Source organism: Oryx dammah, unplaced genomic scaffold, assembly GCF_014754425.2.
Source record: "Oryx dammah isolate SB20612 unplaced genomic scaffold, SCBI_Odam_1.1 HiC_scaffold_14, whole genome shotgun sequence".
NCBI classification, from domain to species: domain Eukaryota; kingdom Metazoa; phylum Chordata; class Mammalia; order Artiodactyla; family Bovidae; genus Oryx; species Oryx dammah.
Genome location: NW_024070198.1, coordinates 17,851,918 through 17,873,185, shown reverse-complemented (window position 1 = coordinate 17,873,185; position 21,268 = coordinate 17,851,918). Strand labels below are relative to the sequence as shown.

At 45.2% G+C, this 21,268-nt stretch overlaps 1 protein-coding gene across 2 annotated transcripts in view; it reads left to right on the top strand.

The window, feature by feature from the left end:
• Positions 1-1,703, top strand: part of RRP12 (ribosomal RNA processing 12 homolog) — a 29,059-nt gene extending 27,356 nt beyond the window's left edge. For both annotated transcript variants that reach the window (XM_040255150.1, XM_040255149.1), the window contains 3 exons: positions 426-493; positions 783-865; positions 1,165-1,703. In XM_040255150.1, the coding sequence (XP_040111084.1) occupies positions 426-493; positions 783-865; positions 1,165-1,267 (254 nt within the window). In that variant the 3' untranslated portion in view covers positions 1,268-1,703. The remainder of the gene's footprint in view (positions 1-425; positions 494-782; positions 866-1,164) is intronic.
• The last annotated feature ends 19,565 nt before the right edge of the window (positions 1,704-21,268 follow it).

Genomic DNA, 21,268 nt, shown 5'->3' with positions numbered 1-21,268 from the left:
CCAGCCTTAGTGCCTCATTTTACAGATAAGCCTAAGAGGCTCCAGGAAGTTAAGAGTCTTGCCTGGAGCTGAAGCCCAGTCTGCCTGATTTCAAAGCCTGTGATCTTTCTTCTAGAAAAAATGGAGAAGGTCCAGTTTGGCGAATACGCGCTAATTTATGTTAGTCGAGAATATATATATTTCCCAGAGGTCACTGGTAGGTTTCTGTAGATTTGAATCAGTCTGAGGAGCCCAGTGGTCTGATTATCAAGTCACTGGACAGTCCTTTCTCAAGGAGGGTCTTCGTTCTCTTGCTAGGGGACAGCCATCCAGTCCTGGCTGTGACTTATCTCACCAGCAGCGTTCTGAGAAGGTGCCTGTCGCCTTCTCCCAGGAGGAGGTGCCCTGGCCTTGCCTGACTCATGGCCTCTGTGTTCCCCCTTTAGCGGGAGGCTCTGGCATCCATCGTCCTGTGGCCAAGAAGACTATCCCCGGGGCTGAGTACAAGGCAAAGGTAAGAGCTGGGGGCAGGGGAAGGGCTCACCTGGTAGGGGCTTGGGGACGAATGCCCATCATCACCCCAAGAGGCAGCTTTTGTGGAGCCAGGAGGAGGCCACACTGAGGGGCACACAGACGTCTTGTGGTCCAGGCCTTTGCTGGGTGGCCATCTCGGGGTGCAGGAGCTCTTGGGCGCCACCTGAGGCAGAGAATGACGGAAAGAGAGGACACGGCCTGTCACATCAGGGGCAAGAATGGAAAGGGAAACCCACACTCCGATTGACTCTGTTTCTCTGGGTGAGCAGAAAGCAAAGGGTGACGTGAAGAAGAAGGGTCGGCTCGACCCCTACGCCTACATCCCCCTCAACAGAACCAAGCTCAACCGCAGGTACGGTGTGTGCAGGCTGGGGTGGCACGTGCTCGTTATACTGTCCACTCAATTGCTCAAGTCTCTTCCAGTTTTCTATTTTTACTTGTTCACGTGCACCTTCAAGTATTATTGACTTGAACTGCTCTATTAAACACAAAGGGCATGGTCTGTGCTGATCACATGCTGCCCACCTCCTAGCAGCGCCCCTTCTCCCTGTTCAAGCTGGTGTCAGGGTTGGGGGCTATCTTTTGACATTAAGGGAAGGGGGACTCCCTGGTCTCAGGGAGACGTGACCCTCCTGTTCCTCGTTCTTGCAGGAAGAAGATGAAGCTACAGGGGCAGTTCAAGGGCCTGGTGAGAGCTGCTCAGCGGGGCTCCCACGTGGGACACAAGCTCCGCAGGAAGGATCGTCGGCCCTGAGCCCCAGGGGCCCCCTCCTCCCCAGGCTGCTCTGTGGTCCAGCCTGAGGCCCTTTTCAGCCCCCAGGCTGCCTGGACACCAGCTCCAGATGCTCCCATCAGCAGTGGAGCCTGGACTCAGAGTGACTTGTTGGAACCAGGCTTGGGTCCCCGAGGTGCCCTGGATTTTGGAAGCTCCAAATGAGAATCTGTCTCCCTTCAGAGATGCCCCTGGGGTCTGGAGATGGGAATGTGGCTTTGACACCTCCAAGTGGCTAGTGGGGCATCTATGCTTTCCATCCAGAGTGTTTGCAAACAACAGAGTAGATAGATGGTCTTCCTTTCCTCCTCCTGCTTGTAGCCCCGTGGCACTCAGCCTGGCTGCAGTTCTGAGCGTGTGAGGTTTGCTGTGACCAGACACAGAATAAAGCTGCAACACCATGTGTTGTCCCTAGAAACGCCGTGTTTCACCTCCTGCCTCCCTCGGGTGTAAGAACAGTGCCTAGTCATTGGCACCAGTGGCTTGACTGCTTCCCTACCAGTTTTGCTATCCAGTCTGGGCCGTAGCATGATAGCCCTGCGTCAGGCTTTGGCTCTTGACCCACCTGTTTGAGAGGTCTTCCCAACTTCCAACTAACGTCCCAGTTAGAAGGTGGCATTTGGAGCGTCCAGAGTGGCAGTGAATGCTCTGAACTTGGTCTGCAGAGCCGTGGTCGAGCCCCAAGCACTCAGACTAAAGGGGAGTTGTAGCACTGGCTGTCCCCGCCTGCCCCAGGGTACAGGCTGCTCCCAGCAGCTTTGTTCACTGATCCAGTAGGGTGTTTACTGAGCCCTTCTGTGTGCCAAGCACAGCCTGATCACCTACCTTCCTCATCCTCACATCTTTCTCCCCAGACAAACGGATCAAGCTCTGGCATGAAGAGCAATGTGTTTCCCACCATCCGGCTTTTGCTGGTTTGGAGCAGAGAAGGGAGTGGTGCAGGGCTCCCATTGATCGTAAGATCGCATATCCCGTCAGCCCAGGATACTCCCTGTGCTTTCCCAGTAGGAATCAAGACGCAAAGGACCACACGCTCTTTCCCACCCCCAGGTATAAGGAACTGTGCTTGTCCCCTGGCATTGGATTGACAGTTTTTCTTATCTCAAAACCTCCACATTGGAAATGGCTCCCAGGAGACCCTGTGCACCATTCCTCTCATCCTCTCAGGGTACTCATGTCAACCCGATCCATGGCGCCCAAATTAGGGCATTTCTTCTGCTGATTTGGGGCTAGGAAGCTGAGAGGAATCACACGCTGCCCAGAGGTGGCGCTGTTGACATGTCTTGTTCACAGAAAGTCTGGAATTGGAGAGCAAGGAAGAGAGGTCGAAAGAGGTGGCTATTAGGTTTGCAAAGGTGGTCTAACCGTGACACCCTTTGTTACACTTGTGGACACAAGGTGGGCCAAATGACGCCGGCCCAGCCCTTTTCTGTTTCCATTCTCAGGAATGCAAGCACATGCAGTAGAAAGCGCCACGTGAAATAAGTGTGGGTAGGATTGCCCAACTGCCCGGGATTGATGTCTTAAAATTTGAAGCAACTTGCTTATCATAGTGTATTTTCCTAGGAGCTTTGTTTCTTTCAAAAGTGGAAAGAACGGGGTGACCTAGAAAGGTAGATGTCAGTGATATGTTAAACTCCATATCCTTTGGGAAGTAGGCTTCAAATGCAAATTATCTTGATGCAGAGGCAAGAATTAATCTTGCTTCAGAAACTTCAGGTGCTTGAAACATCTGTTAGGAAAGGCAGTGCTGCTTTTCTCTGTTTATGGGGAGGAGAATGGGGCATATTCATCAGTGTAAGGCTCATTTGATTCCAGGGCAACTGGAACAGTGGAGGCCCTCCCCCCAAACTTCAGCTTTACTACGTTAATTTTGTTCTGCTTTTGGCCGTGTCGGAATCTGAGACTTTGGGCTTTATTTTCTGGGGTCCATCCTCAGAAATGGAAGACAACTCTGACTTCAGACTATACTACAAAGCTACAGTAATTAAGACAGTATGGTACTGGCACAAAAACAGAAATATAGACCAATGGAACAGGATAGAAAGCCCAGAGATAAACCCAACACCTACGGTCACCATGTCTTCGGCAAGGGAGGCAAGAATGCACAGTGGAGAAAAGACAGCTTCAATAAGTGGTGCTGGAAAAACTGGACAGCTACATGTAAGAGAATGAAATTAGAACATTCCCTAACACCATACACAAAAATAAAATGAATTAAAGAACTAAATATAAGGCTAGTTGCTCTAAAACTCTTAGAAGAAAACAGGAAGAATACTCCGACCTAAATTGCAGCAAGACCCTTTTTGACCCACCACCTAGAGTAATAAAAATAAATGAGGCCTAGTAATTTAAAAGCTTTGGCACAGCAAAGGAAACCATAAAATGAAAAGGCAACCCTTGGAATGGGAGAGAACATTTGCAAGTGAGGTAACTGACAAAGGATTAATCTCTATACAAGCAGCTCATGCAATTCAATATAAAACAAAACAATCCCAAAAATGGAAGATCTGAGTAGACATTTATCCAAAGAAGACGTAACAGATGAAAAGATGCTCAACAAACACATGAAAAGATGTTCAATAATCATTAATTATTAGAGAAATGCAAATCCAAACTACAATGAAACATCACTGCACACCAGTCAGAATGGCCATCATCAGAAACTACAAGCAAATCAGCTATATCCCAACACAAAAAGTTAAAAAAAAATCTGCAAACAACAAGTGCTGGAGAGACTGAAGAAAAGGGAACCCTCTTGCTCCGTTGGTGGGAATGTAATTTGATAACAGCCACGGTGGAGAACAGTATGGAGCTTCCTGAAAAAATAAAAATAGAACCCCCATATGGCCCAGCAATCCCACTACTGGGCATATACTCTGAGAAAACCATAATTCAAAGAGACACAGATACCCCAGTGTTCACTGCAGCACTAGCCAGGACATGGAAGCAACCTACCTACATGTCTATTGACAGATGAATGGATAAAGCTGTGATACATGTAAATACGATGGAATCTTATTCAGCCTTTAAAAATATTAGCTCATTTGCAGTGATGTGGATGGACCTAGAGTCTGTCATACAGAGTGAAATAAACCAGGAAAATAAATATGGTGTGCTTGTTAAGTTGACTCAGTCATGTCCACCTGTTTGTGATCCTGTGGACTGTAGCCCGCCAGGCTCCTCTGTCCATGGGATTCTCCAGGCAAGAATACTGGAGTGGGTTACCATGCCCTTATCCAGGGGATCTTCCTGACCCAGGGATCGAGCCTGCATCTCTTGTCTCCTCTGATGGCAGGCAAGTTCTTTACCACTAGTGCCACCCGGGAAGCCCAAATACTATATATTTATTTATGCATATATATGGAATCTAGAAAAATGGTACAGATGGACCTATTTGCAGGGCAGGATAGAAAAGCAGATTCAGAGAACAGACATCTGGACATAGAGGGGGAAGGGGAGGGTGGGACAAATTGGGAGTGAAACATTGATATATATACACTACCACGAGAAAAATAGCTAGCTAGCAGGAAGCTTCTGTTTAGCACAGGGAGCTCAACTCTGCTCTGTGATGACCTGGAGGGGTGAAATGGGGGTTGGGGGGTTGGGAGGGAGGCTCAAGGCTGCAGAGATCTATGTATACATGTAGCTCATTCGCTTTGTTGTACAGAAGATACTAGCACAACGTTGTAAAGTAAGCATACTCCAATTTAAATTAAGGTATGATGAAACATAAAAAAATTAAAAAGAAATGGAAGACAAAACATACCCACCCTGACTGCACCGAAATAGCAATGCTTGTGCTGGCCGTGAATTTGGCATCATCCTGGGGATTTGCAAAGGCAGTCTGCTCGTATCCCCTATGAACACAACGCTCTGGACACAGGTGGGTCAGGTTAAGGCGACCCTCCCCCTTCTTGGGAGATGATGTATCTCAAGATGGCCTCAGCAGGTGTGGTAGTAGCTCTGCCCACAGTTCATCCCTGGCATAGGCTATCTTATTAGGTCTTGGCGCTTTTGTAAGCCAGCATCTGTCCACATGCTTGGTCCTGTGTTTTCTCTGTTTACAAGTGAGAAAATTACTTAAGAAATTAAAGTAGTCCCTGTTTTCATTTATCTTCATTGCATATGTTTCTTCAAAAGGTAACTTAGAAAATTGGAATGTATTCTGTATTTCCCTTAACAAAGATTTGAGAATTCCCCAGCAGTCCAGTGGTTAGGACTCCTTACTTTCAGTCTTGAGGGTTCATAGTTGAGGAACAAAGATCCTACAAGTTTTACAGCTCGGCCAAAAAAAAGTAAAGAGTCACAGAAATTATGAAAAACAGTATGGAAAAAACAGAAAGGTGAAAAATGGGCTAAAATCCTTCTACCAAATTCTCACTGTTAATCCTAGTATATTTCATTTGTTTCTATACACAGGGCTTTTTTTCACAAAAATAGAGTTTTAAATTACAAGTTTATATTCTAAGCTTACACTTGGCTATCACAAAATTTTTACCCTACTGAGGTATAAACATTTCATAAGCATGTTTTCAATGTCCTGGCTTAAATATCTGCCTGGTAGATGTAGCTCAATTTACTTAGAAATGGTCTTTGAGTCCATAAGTATGTTGTTCCTTGATGCCCTCACTGGACTCCCCGGGTAGCCCAGCTGGTAAAGAGTCTGCTTGCAATGTAGGAGACCTCAGTTCAATTCCTGGGTTGGGAAGATCCCCTGGAGAAGGGATAGGCTACCCACTCCAGTATTCTTGGGCTTCTCGGGTGGCTCAGATGGTAAAAAATCCAATTGCAGTGTCAGAGACCTGGGTTCCATCCCTGGTTTGGGAAGATCCCCTGAGGAAGGGCATAGCAAACCAGTCAGTATTCTTGCCTAGAGAAACACCATGGACAGAGGAGCCTGCTCGCCCACAGCCCATAGGGTCACAAAGAGCTGGACAGACTGAGCAACTAAGCACAGAGCACAGTGCCCTCACTAGATGCTGGATCATGTGCAAAGCAATATTTAGAAAGTGACACGATGACTGCTCCTTGTTCTATTTTTTGCTAGACATTATTATGAATGGGTAGATGACTGTACTCCAGAAAATCACCCTGATTTGGAGCAATGTGAGCTGGCTTGCCATTTCCTGAAATCATGCTTAATGTCACTGCTGCCATTAGAAACATTCACCAGGGTGTTAGAGCCTGGCCAAGTCATCCAGGTCCAGCGGTGCTGGAAGGTTTTATCCCATTTATAGCTGTTGTCAGTAATGAGTAAATGTTGATTAAGAAAGTGGGTGAGGGTATAGTGGCTTGCCACTGCATACGCAGGCTGCATGTTCATCCCCGTTGAGTTCTGGATATCAGCTTTGCAATCTGAAATCAGCCTTGGGACTTCCCTGGTAGTCCAGTGGTTGGGAATCTGCCTGCATATGCAGGGCACACTAGTTAGATCCTTGCTCTGGGAAGATCCCACCTGCCGCAGAGCAACTAAGTCCATGTGCCATGACTACTGAGTCTGTGCTCTACAGCCCTCGAGTCACAACTGCTGAATCCCGAGAGCCCTAGAGTCTGGGCTCAACCAGAGAAGCCACGGCACTGAGAAGGCCGAGCACCACAAGGAAGAGGAGCTCCCTACTCGCCACCACCAGAGAAAGCCCACACACAGCAGCAAAGACCCAGCACAGCCAAACACAGAAGCGTAGCTTAGTCACTAAGCTGTGTCTGACTCTTTGTGACGCCATGGACTGTAGCCCGCCAGGCTCCTCTGTCCATGGGACTTCCCAGGCAAGAACATTGGAGTGGGTTGCCGTTTCCTTCTGCAGGGGATCTTCCTGACCCAGGGATCGAACGCACATCTCCTGCATTGCAGGTGGTCTCTTGTATTGCAGGCAGATTCTCTACCAACTGAGTCATGAGGGAAGGTCCGAATGTTTATTTATAAAAATAAATAAATTTAAAATCAGCGTTGATTAAAACAATAAAGGAAGTAAAATTGGAGTTGATAGGTTCAGTGAAGTAAAAACAGACTCACAAGAGTCCTAGTCAGAATTGCCATTTATTAACTCGTAATGAGAATAACTGCCACAGGGCTGGAGACTTGGTGTCACGGTGACCGCTCTGGACATACTGTCCCCTGAAAAAGGAGTCAAAATCGAAGGCTTCCGTGAGCGTGAAACAGGCAAAGGGAATCACGTGAGTGATACGTTACTAAGGTCATTGCTGTCGGACCACTGTCGTTGGTGTATGGGATATAAATACTGCCCATTGGGTGCCTCTCAGTTCGCTGCACAACAGGCCCAATCCTTCCTCTCTGGTATCTTCTAGGCTCTTTGGCCCCACTTACCTTCTGTCCGGAAGCTTTTCTGAGATTTAATTTGGCTCCTGCCTTCTTCACTTCGGTGCAGACTGAAGGGTTTGAATTCTAGAGGACAGCCTGATTTGCAGATTCCAGGGATGTCACCCTGCAGACCTGCAGGTTCCAATTACAGAGCTGACACAATTTTTATCCAGACGTCCAGAGAGGGTCTGAGGCACTGTTCATAGGCAGATGGATTTGTGAACCATGCTAGAAACAGCTCATACAGTCCAGTGGCTCCTCTGTAGGTCTTGCAAGATCTTGAAAAGTCTTGCTTTGCCCTGGAATGGTTGCTCTGCCATAGATCTTGGACTTGAGGCAATTGAACCTGAAGTACATCCATGGCCAATAACCCTCTGTTGTGAAACACTCATAAAAATGACGAGGCGCAGTGTTACCCCAGCAGATTTTTACACGGCTGCCTGTATGCGTGTATTGATTGGGTCGCTGTGTGATAATACTTATCTAAAAATGGCCTTCCTTAATCATTCTGGCAGGTAGTTCAACTCCTTCTGAGTGGGTAGAGTACACCTCCAAGACAAATAATAGTCAGCTAGCAAAGCTGATATCTAGTATTTATTCTGCAGAAAACCCTTCCCTGCCCACAGGAGGGTCATCACAGGGGTTATGTGAATCCCTTCCCTTAGGACGCCACATGGGGCACAGTCACACCTCATCCACTGTTACCTGCACAAGTGTACAGAGGCAACTACAACTCGAGCTGTACCGAGCCTCACTGTGGTAAGATGCTCACCTTCATGATCATCCCCGGTAGCTCAGCTGGTAAAGAATCCGCCTGAAATGCAGGAGACCGGGGTTCGATCCCTGGGTTGGGAAGATCCCCTGGAGAAGGGAACGGCTACTCACTCCAGTATTCTGGCCTGGTGAATTCCGTGGACTGTATACTCCAGGGGGTCGCAAAAAGTCAGACATGACTCAGCAACTTTCACTTTCATGATCATCCCACTTTATAGCTGAGACCCCACAGGCAACTTAAGCAGGTGGCATTAGGGACCACCCAGGCCTCCAGAGTTCTAGCCCATGCTGCCTGCCACAGAAGTAACTCAGCTCCTGGGGGAACACGGTGTTGCTGGGACACCAGAGTCTCAACAGAGTCTGTTCCCGTTCACCATCTTGAAGGGTCTTCACCCCCAGAGCCTGGCAACTCAGACTAAAACTAATTACAGAACAGGTTTCTGTACTTGGTGAGAGAAGGGTGGAGCTGGACCAGGACTGACTTTCTTGAGGACTGGGAGGGCCAGGAGGGGTGGGGTGGTGGGGGCGTGTGTCCTATTCTTTCTTCTTCCTCCTCCCCTTTCAAGGAGGGGGATGGAATTGGCCTGCAAGTCTTTTCTTTTTTCAACATTTTCTTCACACACTGGCATTGTGCATTTATTCTGAAAAAAGGACTTCCTTCCACAAAAAGATTTTGGGAGGCCTGGGAGATTCAGCAGCGTGCAAAGCAGATAGGAACTTCGCCTTCATGAAATTTTTGAGGTAGAAACAGACAAAATAAATTAAAAATAAATCAATAAAGACATGATTGGACTAGCCATGAAGTCTAAGTGTGGCCATCAAGGGATGGATTTGGACAAGGTGGGGAGTTGGACTTGATTTGGTTGGGGAGGCCCCTTGAAGTGAACGATGTTTATCTAAGACCTGGGGTGGAGCAGGCTTTAGGTTAGATTGTTTGCATAAACAACCAAAGTGACAACATATTCTGGTTTCTGGGTTCTGTCATGAAGTGCTGTTGCAGACGAGGCCTTTTTTTTTTGCTTAGGTTGTATGTTTGTGTGTGCGTGTGTGGTTGGGGCCTGGGGGCAGAGCTGCTAAAGCCCCTGTCACCCACTTTTGGGCCATGCTCCAAACTGAGCACGGCATGTGCAGAGGCCCTGGAATCAGGAGTATGGCCTCTTCAGGCTTCCCAGGTGGCGCTAGTCAGTACAGAAGACCTAAGAGACATGGGTTCGATCCCTGGGTTGGGAAGCTCCGCTGCAGAAGGCCATGGCAACCCACTTCAGTATTCTTGCCTGGAGAATCCCCGTGAACAGAGGAACCTGCCGGGCTACAGTCCATGGGGTGTCAAAGAGTAGACATGACTGAAGCGACTTAGCAAGCACACACACACGCACGCATGGCCCCTTAAGAACGGACAAGAGGCCAAGGTTGCTGGGCCAGGGGGGCCACGTGGAGTGTGGGGCAGCTGAAGACCAGAGAAGCTGCTGGATGGGGGTGTTTTACAGGGCCTTGGATTAGCCCAACAAAAATAGGGTGCGGGTGGAGGATACACAGGGGCGACCTGATTTGACTTGCATTAAAAAAAAAAAAAAAAGGGATTACTGGCTGTTGTGTGAGTCATAGATTAGAACAGGCTGGAGGAAATGAGCAGACCTGCTGGGAACCTGTTCTGCTCTTAACAATCCAGACAAGAGGGTGATGGTACATTAGGCTGGGATGGGAAGCGGTAGTTTCAGTGGTGGAGATGGTGAGAAGTGGCTGGAAGTGGCTCAGAAACTGCAACTTGAAGTCCAGTGCTGTTCATGGCGGGATCTTTAGCTTCAGGAGAGGGAAGCTGGGCCCCTGGGTTTTTGAACTATGAAAGCTAGATAGGAATTTTTTTTTTTTTTTAAATCCTTGCTCCCTGCATGTCTGGCACTGCCCTAGGCACTAGGGATACATCAAGAACAAAACAAACAAAACACCCAGCCTCCATGGGGTAATGAAACAAAATAAATATGGAATTCAATACGTTAGCGAACGATAAGTGTTATAGAGAGTTGTAAAGCAGAAAAGGGGACAGGGAGTACTGGTTGGGAGGGAGGGGTGGTTTCAACTTTAAATTGGCTAAAGATTTGAAGAAGTGAGCCCTTAGATAACTCCTGTAGCTGGAGGAAGCAGCAAGTGCAAAGACCCTGGCATAGGCATGTGCTCAGGTTAGTCAAAGAAAAGTAGCTGGAGCTGAGAAAGTAAGAGGGAGATGAGTTGGCATAGGGTTATAGGCCACTATAAGGACTTTGACTTTTTCCTCCCAGTGGAAAGGGGAGCCGTTGGACGACTGTGAATCTAGGGGTCACCTGATGCAAAGTGACCATCAGTCGGGATGGGAAAACACTGCAGATGAAGCATTTGGGAGCGGGAGAGTCTGGAGTTCGGTTTTAGACATACTGAGTTTGAGATGACCATTAGACATCCAAATGAAGACTGAGCCCCTAGAGCAACTGGATCTATGACTGGAACTCAGAGGAGAGCTTCCAGGGTAGGTGTATTGATTTGGGAGCCTATGTGTGTGTGTGTTTAAAGTAAATAGACTGGGATATCAACAAGTATGTGAGTGTAGATAGAGAAAACACAGCTAAGACTGAGCTTGGGACACTCCAACATTAAGGGCAGATAAGAACAGCCGGTGAGGAAGAAAAAAAAAATTGATAAAACACAAAACAGGAGAATATGGTATCCTGGAAACTTCAAGAAAATAGAGGTTATCCGCTGCATCAAACCTGTTTAAAGTTCAAGTAAGCTGAGGATTATCGAATTTAGTAACATGAAGGTCATCGGTGAGGAGTTCTGTGGCAATTCAGCTCAAAATTATCTGGTGTTCAGCTAAAAAAAAAGTTAGAATGCATTGTGAAATGAATGAGCTAGGGTATCCCTCATCGTCCAGTGGTTAAGAATCTGCCTGCCAACACAGGGGACACAAGTTTGACCCCTGGGCTGGGAAGATTGTACATGCCCTGGGGCAACTAAGCCTGTGCGCCACAACTGTTAAAGCCCATACGCTCTAGAGCCATGGTCCACAACAAAAGAAGCCGCTGCAATAAGAAGCCTGTGCACCACAGCGAAAAGTAGCCCCAACTTGCCACAACTAGAGAAAGCCCGAGTGTAGCAACAAAGACCCAGCACAGCCAAAAATTAAAAAAAAAAAAAAGAAAAACTTAAAAAAATAAAAGACTTAAAAGAAATATTCAGAAATATCCAACATTTAAAAAAAAAAAAAAGAATGAGCTACAAGGCCATCTTGTGCAGCACAGGGAATATAGTCAATATTTCATAATAACTTAAAATGGAGTATCATCTATAAAACTTTTGAATTGTAAAAAAAAAAATTCTGAGTAACCCTATAACTATTTAAAAAGTTGACCTTCAAAAAGAAAACTCCTGGTCCAAATAGCTTCACCAGCACATGTTTAAGAATAAAACCGCATCAATCTTGCACGGATTCCTTCATACTGTAGATAAAACGGAACATTCCTACCCATTTTATGAGGCTAGCATGACTCTGATTTCAAAATCTGTCAAGCACATTATAGGTACACCTTGGGGATACTGCAAGTTTGATTCCAGACCACCACAAAAAGCAAATACTATTACAATAAAGCGGGTAACACAAGGGGAATTCCCTGGCAGTCCAGAGGTTAGGACTCCACACTCTCAATGCTGAGGGTCCAAGTTCAGTTGCTGGTCAGGGAACTAAGATCCCACAAACTGTGGGTGGGGCCAAAAAATGAACAGGGTGGCAGGGGAGTAGTGTGAATGTTTTGGTTTCTGCAAGCGTAAGAGTTCTGTTTAAGTTATGCTGTGTTTATGCTAAGTGTGCATTGCTGTCATATCTAAAACAAACACCAATGTCGAGGGATTTCCTTGGTGATCCAGTGGTTAAGACCCCATGTTCCCGATGCAGGGGGCCCAGGTTCAATCCCTGATCAGGGAATTAGATCCCACATGCTGCCAAACTTGGAAGAAAAGTTATGACCAGCCTAGACAGCATCTTAAAAAGCAGAGACATTACTTTGCCAACAAAGGTCTGTCTAGTCAAAGCTATGGTTTTTCCAGTGATCATGTATGGATGTGAGAGTTGGACTATAAAGAAAGCTGAGCACCAAAGAATTGATGCTTTTGAACTGTGGTGATGGAGAAGACTCTTGAGAGTCCCTTGGACTGCAAGGAGATCCAACCAGTCCATCCTAAAGGAAATCAGTCCTGAATACTCATTGGAAGGACTGATGCTGAAGCTGAAACTCCAGTACTTTGGCTGCCTGATGCGAAGAGCTGACTCATTTCAAAAGACCCTGATGCTGGGAAAGATTGAAGGCGGGAGAAGAGGACAACAGAGGATGAGATGGTTGGATGGCATCACCGACTCAATGGACATAAGTTTGAGTGAACTCTGGGAGTTGGTGATGGACAGGGAGGCCTGGTGTGCTGTGGCCCATGGGGTTGCAAAGAGTCAGACACAACCGAGTGACTGAACTGAACTGAACTGATGCTGCAAGTATCTCACGCCACAGCTAAAGACTGTGCATGCCAGAATGGAGATCAAAGATCCTGCGTGATACAGCTAAGATCTGGCACAGCCAAATAAATAAATGAATTTTTTTAAGTTAAAAAAAAGTCTATACCTTAATTTAAAGTACCATATTGCTAAAAATAAAAAAGGAAGTAGGATGAACCCTTTAAAAAGAGAAACGTAGCTTTTTAAAAGCAACAAAGAGCTAACAGCATAGCAAGGAATTACCTGACCAAGCCTCAGGAGCCAATAGGACTCAGAGAGTCCAGCAAAAGGCAACCTTTTGTGTGAATGAATGAGTGGGGTCCAAACTGTGTGGCTGAAATGCACTTTTAGGGGTCTTGTAAGGTTAAGGGGACAAAAGTTTGAGTTTAGGAATCACTAAGAATGGAGACCCAAGTAAATCACACACACATCTTCAGCTGGGACCTTAATGGATTACAATCCTGGAGTAAGGGTAAATCTAAGGTGTATCACACACACTTGAAAATTACCATCAAGTAGTCTGGGTGGCCCAGGGAATCTTGAGGCTAGGACTTGGAGTAAGATGGTTTCAGACTGCTAGTGTCCTCATGAATTTGATAGAAAGAAACAAAACTCTTATGTGGAAGATGACAACATCATCTTAGCTCCCAAATTATTTCTATTGTACAAAAAATTTTTCAAATGCAGTGTCCAGGATTCTATCCACAATAACCTGGCATACAAGGAGAAAAAGTATGAGAAAGAGAAAGCAGAAACAACAGCAAGAACAGACCACAGGCAATCTGTTTATACCCCTGTGACTTCACTCATCACACTGTGTTGTTATTATTTATCTTTCTTTCTCAGTGGGGATATTTCCTGGTTTCTTCCCCAGCAATTATTCCATTCTTTACCCTTCCCTACACTCTTGATTTCAGTTCTGATTATACTGTGATACTGGAGAGGCTGACCCTCTCACCAGCTGTAGGAGTAGGGCATAGGAACTATCCATGGAATATCTCTTCCTGTCCGCAGGATTGACTCAGGGCTGAGATGTGGACTAAGACAGTCCAGTGGGTGAATCCCAGCCTGTCTGGGAGAGAATGCTGATATACAGACTCTCTACTCTTGAATAGAGAAGCATATCCCTCTAAGAGCTGCTGGCTGCAACATTGAGAGTAGCTAGCTCCGGGTTGAAATCAGTGCTGTGGAAGGTCAAACTAGAAAGAAATCAGATCTTGAGTAACATTGTGAAGCTACTAGACCAAGGTTCACCTGTAGCTAGACCTGCTTCTAGAGCAGCACTGACCGATAGAAATATAACACAAGCCACCTGTGAAAATTTTCTAGCGGCCACATCTAAAAAGTAAGAAGACTTCCCTGGTGCTCCAGTGGTTAAGACTATGCTCTCAAAGCAGGGGGCCCCAGTTTGAGGCCTGGTTGGGGAACTAAAATCCTACAAGCCGCATGGCACTGCCAAAAAAAAGAAAGAGGTGAAATTCATTTTAGTAATATAGTTTATTTAACTTAATATATTCAAATACTATCATTTAACATATGTAATAATGTAAATAATTACTAATAACTAGCTTACGTTCTGTTATTCATGCTAAGTCCATGAAATCTAGCATGTATTACACTAAACAGCACATCTCAATTCAGACGAGGTATATTTCAAGTGCTGAATAGTCTTGTAGCTGGGGACCATCAAAGAGCTCTAGAATTTTCCTTTATTGAATCAATATATATCCTTAGAGCAAGGTTTAACTGCTTTGTGCATGCATGCTTGCTAAAGTCGCTTCAGTCGTGTCCAACTCTTTGTGACCCTACGAACTGTAGCCTGCCACGCTCCTCTGTCCACGGGACTCTCCAAGCAAGAATACTGGAGTGGGTAGTCATGCCCTCCTCCAAGGGATCTTCCCAACCCATGGACTGAACCCATGTCTTTTGTGTCTCCTGCGTTGGCAGGTGGGTTCTTTACCACTAGCACCACCTGGGAAGCCCTTAACTGCTTTGTTGATGTATAATTTATATACCATTAAATTCACCCACTGTAAATGTATGGTTCTAGGCTTTTTAATAGAACAAAAGTTGTGCAACCACCACCAGCCTCCAGTTTTAGAACATCGCCATCAACCGCAGAATTTCCCTTGTGCCCTTTTGGTGTCACTCTCTTCTCCCATCCACAGCCCCAGGCTGCTCTACTTTCTTTCTGTACATTTGCCTTTCCTGGAATTTCATATAAAGGGAATCAAGTAATATGTAGGGTTTTGCCTCTGGCTTCTTTAACTTAATGTAGTTCATGTTTTTGAGGTTCCTCCATGTTTTAGCATAATTCAGTACATTTCTTTCTATTGCTCAATAATATTCTAATGTATGGACATCCATTGTGTTTATCCATTCACCAGTTGATGGACATTAGGAATGTTTCCACCTGTGGGTGATTATGACTAAAGCAGCTAGGAACATTCTCGTCCAAGCCTTTTTATGGATGTGTTCCTGTTTCTCTTGATAGAGTCTTAGGAGTGGAATTCCTGGGTCATATGCTAAGTTTATATTTAACCTCTTAAGAAACTGCCAGACTTCTTTCTTTCTGGCCTCACCTGGTAGCTTGCCCCAGGGTCTTATTTCCCCGACCAGGGATTGAACCAGGGCCCTCAGTACTGAGAGCATGGAGTCCTAACTACTGCACCACCAGAGAATTCCCAAAACTCACTCTTTCAAAGCACATAATTCAATGTCTTACAACTATCACCACTAATTCCAGAACATTTCCACCACTCTAAAAAGAAAATCTACACGCGTTAAGTGGTCATTCCTCATGCCTTACTTCCTTTCCCAACTCCTTGGAAGTCTACTTTCTGTCTTTATGGATTTGCCTATTCTGGACATTTTATATAAATGGAATTATGTAACATGTGGCATTTTGCATCTGGCTTCTTCCATTGAATGTAACATTTTCAAGTTTTATCCATGTGTAGCATGTATCAGTACATTATTCCTTTTGTTTGTTGTTATTTAGTGGCTCAATTTTGTCTGACTCTTGGCAATCCCATGGACTGTAGGCCACCACGCTCTTCTGTCCATGGGATTTCCCAGGCAAGAACACCAGAGTAGGTAGCCATTTCCTCCTCAAGGGGATCTTCCTGACACAAAAATCAAACCCACGTCTCCTGCAAGTCTCCTGCATCGTAGGTGGATTCTTTACCAGGAGCTCCTGGGGAAGCCAAGCCACTTCATTCCTTATTATGGCTAAATAACACCCCATGTATAGATGTTGTTGTTCAGTCACTAAGTCATGTCTGACTTTGCGACCCCATGGACTGCAGCACTCCAGGCATCCCTGTCCTTCACTGTCTCCAGGAGTTTGCTCAGATTCATGTCCATTGAGTTGGTATACCATATTTCATTTATAAATATCCATTAGTTGATGGACATTTGGGTGATTTCTACTTTTTGGCTTACTATAATGTTGCTATGAATATTTCTGTACAAGTGTTTGTATGGACATATGCTTTTAGTTCTCTCAAGTATATGCCCAGGAGTGAAACTGCTGGGTTATAGGCTTCCCTGGTGGCTCAGATGGTAAAGAATCTGACTTCAATGAAGGAGACCAGAATGGGTAGGGAAGGTCCCCTGGAGAAGGGAATGGCTGCCCACTCCCGTATTTTTGCTTGGAGAATTCCATGGACAGAGAAGCTATAGTTCATAGGGTCACAAAGAGTGGGACACAACTGAGCAACTAACACTTTCACTCTTTCCATGCTAAGCCCATGTTTAGCTTTTTGAGGAGCTGCCAAAATGTTGCACTATTTCACATTTCCATCAACAATGTATTGGAGCTCCAATTTCTCCATATCTTTGCCAACACTTGTTAACATCTGTCTTTTTACCTTTTTACAGGCAACTGGTACTTCTTTTTTCACCGTGATAAAATAATTACATAGCTTAAAATTTACCATTTTCGCAATTTTAAGTGTATAGTTCAGCAGCATAAGGTGCATTCACATTCACATTGTTATGCGACATTTATCAACACCGTTCATCTCCAGAAGTTTTTCATCATCCCAATTTGGAACTCCATCTCTGTTACCTCCCATTTCCCTCTCCCCCCAGTCTCTGGAAGCCACCATGATGCTTTTTGTCCCTATGAATTTGGCTACTTTAGATATTTCATATGACTGGAATCATGAAATATTTATTCTTTTGTGACGTGTTTGTTTCACGTAGCATAATGTCCTCAAGTTTCATCCACATTGTTGTATGTGTCAGAATTCCCTTCCTTTTTAAGGAGGAATGATAGCCCATTGTACAGCTATATCACTTTTGTTTATCTATTCATAAATCTGGATGGACATGTGGTTTGCTTCCATTTTTTGGCTGTTGAGAATACTGCTGCTGTGAATGTGGTGCTTTCAATTTAGGGTATATATCCAGAAATGGAATTGCTGGACCATCTGGTATTTCTGTTTAACTTTTTGAGGCTTAGAGCCACTTCTATAGGACAGGGGCCACTACTTAAGGACCCTTGGCCCTTGAAGTTCCTACCTTACATTTGATTGGTCTGTTTACCTTTTAGAGGGTTTTCCCTTTGCATGGAAACCATGACTCAACCATGTTTTAAAGTGATTTTATTTACAGTGTACTTTCATTGTTCAGAAAAGAAAATAAGAAAGTCCCCTTTAAGGATTCATAAGGATTAATGGAGGGAAGCACCGGAACAGCAGCAACAGCTCAGGGCGGTGGGTTACTCACCGATGCATTCGGCTGACTTTGCTCTTCTCTTCAGCCAAGCTTTTTCTCCTGATCGAAGGCTGCATAGAATGGGGCAGGCTCAGAGCTCTCATCCAAGCCTGGCTGAGCCAGAAAAGTGGGCTCTGATTTAAAACCGTAAAAAAAAGTAAAAAAAAATTAAAAGTACGTGCCTTTTACCTTGGGCACTCCCAATCAGTGCCTTCCTCTTTCTGCAAGTATGGGAAGGGGTTTGGTGGAGTGGATAATATTGTACTTTTGTCAGTATATTGTGGTGGTAAGGAGAGGGAGGGTGAGAAGTTAAAAAATTATATGTGGTAGTAATAGTGATACAAATAATAATAGATACCATTAATATAACAACAACTGCAGAATGTCTTTGAGGAGCAATGTTGCCCCCCATGAGGACCACTGAGTTACTTCAACCAGCTGTCCTGGTTGGCCTGAGATGAGGGTGGTTTCTTAGGACAGCAGATTTTCAGTGCTAAAACAGAGAGTCTCAGGCAAACTTTGGGTGGTGATTCACCCAAAGGCTAGTCCCCCACTTCCTAGTTGTGCAACCCTGGGCTGGTTCCTTTACTTCTCTAGCCTGTTTCCCTAGAGATAATATCCTCAGAGACAATCATATCTAACTCACACATTTGTTTTGAGGATAAAATAAAATCTATGCATAAAGCATTAAGCCCAGTATATGGCACAGTAATAGCTACAAATACACGTTAGGAATTATTACCTAAATTCTTTTTTTTTTTTTTGCTGCTGAAAGATCCAATAGCTTTATTTTTAATTGGAGCATAATTACTTTACAACATTGTGTTTGTTTCTGCTATACAACAATGTGAATCTGCTATTTGTACACATACATCCCCTCCCTCTGAAGCCTCCCTTCCACTCCTAAATTCTTATTAATTTAATCTTGTAAGGTTTGTTTGTTGTTTTGGGGAGCAATTTTTATTTGTTTAAATGTACAGTCTATTTACATTCACAAATTTATATAATAAAAGCCAAAGATACAGCGAGACTGAAAGAGCCCTTTCAAATCAAGGCCAATAGATTTCTAAAAGTGTGCTTTCCTGGGGCCTGGATTAAGAGGGCAGGGTCATGGTTTATTGGGGCTGGCAAGCTGAGCCCTGGGTGCAGATGGCTCCTCCTTCCCTGTTTAGAGTAGCTCCTAAATTAGATGATTTTATTACTCTCATTTTACACAATTGGAAACAGAGTGAAAAGCACAAAGTCTCCCAGAGCCCTTGTCAGCTTTTCTGGCACTAGCTGCTAGCCATCCTAATTTTGCTAGAGGACCATGAGGAAGAGTTAGAAATCACAAGCTTGGATATCATAGCCCAGCTGTTTGCCCAGAATCCCAGAACCAAGGGAGTCTTAGGAGTTGGGTCTAACCCCTGGCTTTACAAATGGAACCATAAGGCCCAGAGCTGGAACTGCTGTCCCCAGTATCTAGCTACTGGAGAAGAACCCAAGTCACCCCACTCCCAACGAGGTGTCCCCTCTAACACTGGTCAGGACCAGACAGACTGTGGTCCCTGGACAGCTCACTAGACCTAGGGACACAGGCCTGCAATGGGCAAGAATGAATTTAGACAACATCCTCAAGTCTGCATTTCCAAATGGGCTTGTTTTCTCACATGAAGTTGTGTGGTTTTTCTGCGGAGACCAGCATTGACTCTGAGGCAGTCTGCTGTCTGCCTGCAGGAGTCTGAAACAGGAAACAGAAGGCTTCAGAACACCCGCGTGTCGAGGTCCACAGGTGAGTCCAGATCCTGAACTCACCAGTCTCTTCCCTCACCTCAAGATACTAGAAGCAAAGCTGCTCTGGCAGGAAAATCCAGAATGGCCTACTATAAGTGAATTTCTCTCTATAGGACAAATTCTGTAAGATGGTGAAATGCTTGGCCTGGCCTGCAGGACAGAGATGGGAACCCAGCCTGGTTGCGGCTCATCGGAAGCTCATCTGGGCTGTGCACGATCAGATCAGAGTGCTTCCTTGAGCAGCAAGGCCTCCATTTCGCCATCATCCCAAACTGGCATCTGGCCTTTATATTTACTTCTTTGGGGTTTACTCCCTCTGGGCTCTGGCACCTATAGGCAGATTGCTCCTTTTATTTCTTATTTTTATTTTTTGTATACATGTATGTCTGGATGGCATCATTGACTTGATGGATGTGAGTCTGAGTGAACTCTGGGAGTTGGTGATGGACAGGAAGGCCTGGCGTGCTGCAATTCATGGGGTCGCAAAGAGTAGGACACGACTGAGTGACTGAATTGAACTGAACTGAACTGATGCATTTATTTATTTTGGTTGTGCTGCATGGCATGATTCCACCACCAGGGTCCCAGCCGTGAAAGCGCCGAGTCCTAACCTCTGAACTACCAGGGAATTTACCAGATTGCTCTTTTTAAAATGCAAATCAGGTCTCATGGCCCTCCTGTGCTCACAACCCACCCAGTGTTTACCTGTGCAACTCAACCTGTACCCCATCCTTCACATACCCCCTTTTGTTTCTCCTCTAGACACTGGTCCAGCCATATTTGAGCTTTTTCAAGTTGCTTAGAGGTGCTACTCTCTTCTCTTCTCTCTTCCCTGTTAACCTTTCCCCATCCCTGTTACTTAGTGTTATGCTGGATGCTGTCACAAATCTCAAACTTTTCAGCACTTAACACAAAAACTGGTTTTCAAATTCTCATGAAAAGCTAAACATCTGGTGTTCCTAGATGTTGGGTGATCGGGTTGGGGGCAGGGTTGCCATTTTCCATGTGTGGCTTCCAAGATTGCCCTGGGCATTGACACCGCTGTGAGCACAGTGGGAAAGAGCATTGGATGAGCACATGAAGAGGTTTTTATGGATCAGCACACGTCATTTCTGCTCAGGTTTCCCTGACTAGAACTCAGCCACGTGGCCACAGTTAGCTGCAAGCGAGTCTGGAAAACATATTCTAGCTATATTCCCAGGGAAGAAGGAATGGGTTTTTGTGAACATGTTGCAACACCATCCTTGAGGCATCAGTCTGGGTCACTTTTGTAGAAAGTAATTCCTAACTCATTGAGTGGGTTGAGTGGCTCCTTGATTGAACCATTACACTTGGTACTCAATCCTTTTATGACCCATGTTTAGGGTAGGGTATGAAAATTGTTTATTTATACATTTTCTGCATTAGACCGTGCATTAGTTTCCTATTGTTTCTTAACAAATTACCATAAATTTAGAAGCTTAAAACAACACACACTTATTATCTTACTGTCTAGAGGTCAGGAGCCTGAAGTGGGTCTTACTGCGTTAAAGTCAAGGTGTCATCAGGGCTGTGTTCCTTTCTGGAGATTGTAGGGGAGGAACTGTCTCCTCTCCTTTTCCAGCTTCTAGGGGCTGCCTACATTCCTTGCCCTATGGCCCCTTCCATCTTCAAAGGCATCACAGCATTCTACCTCTAATTCTACCATCATATCTTCTCTGATCCACCTGCTTCCCTCTTCTTTAAAAAAAAATTTTTTTTTTTTCATTTATGTTAGCTGGGCATGGACATTCTCTAGTTGCAGTGAGCAGAGCAACTACAGTTGCTTTTCTTGTTATGGAGCACAAGCTCTAGGGCACTTGGGTTCAGTAGTTTTGGCTCATGGGCTTAGTAGCCCCAT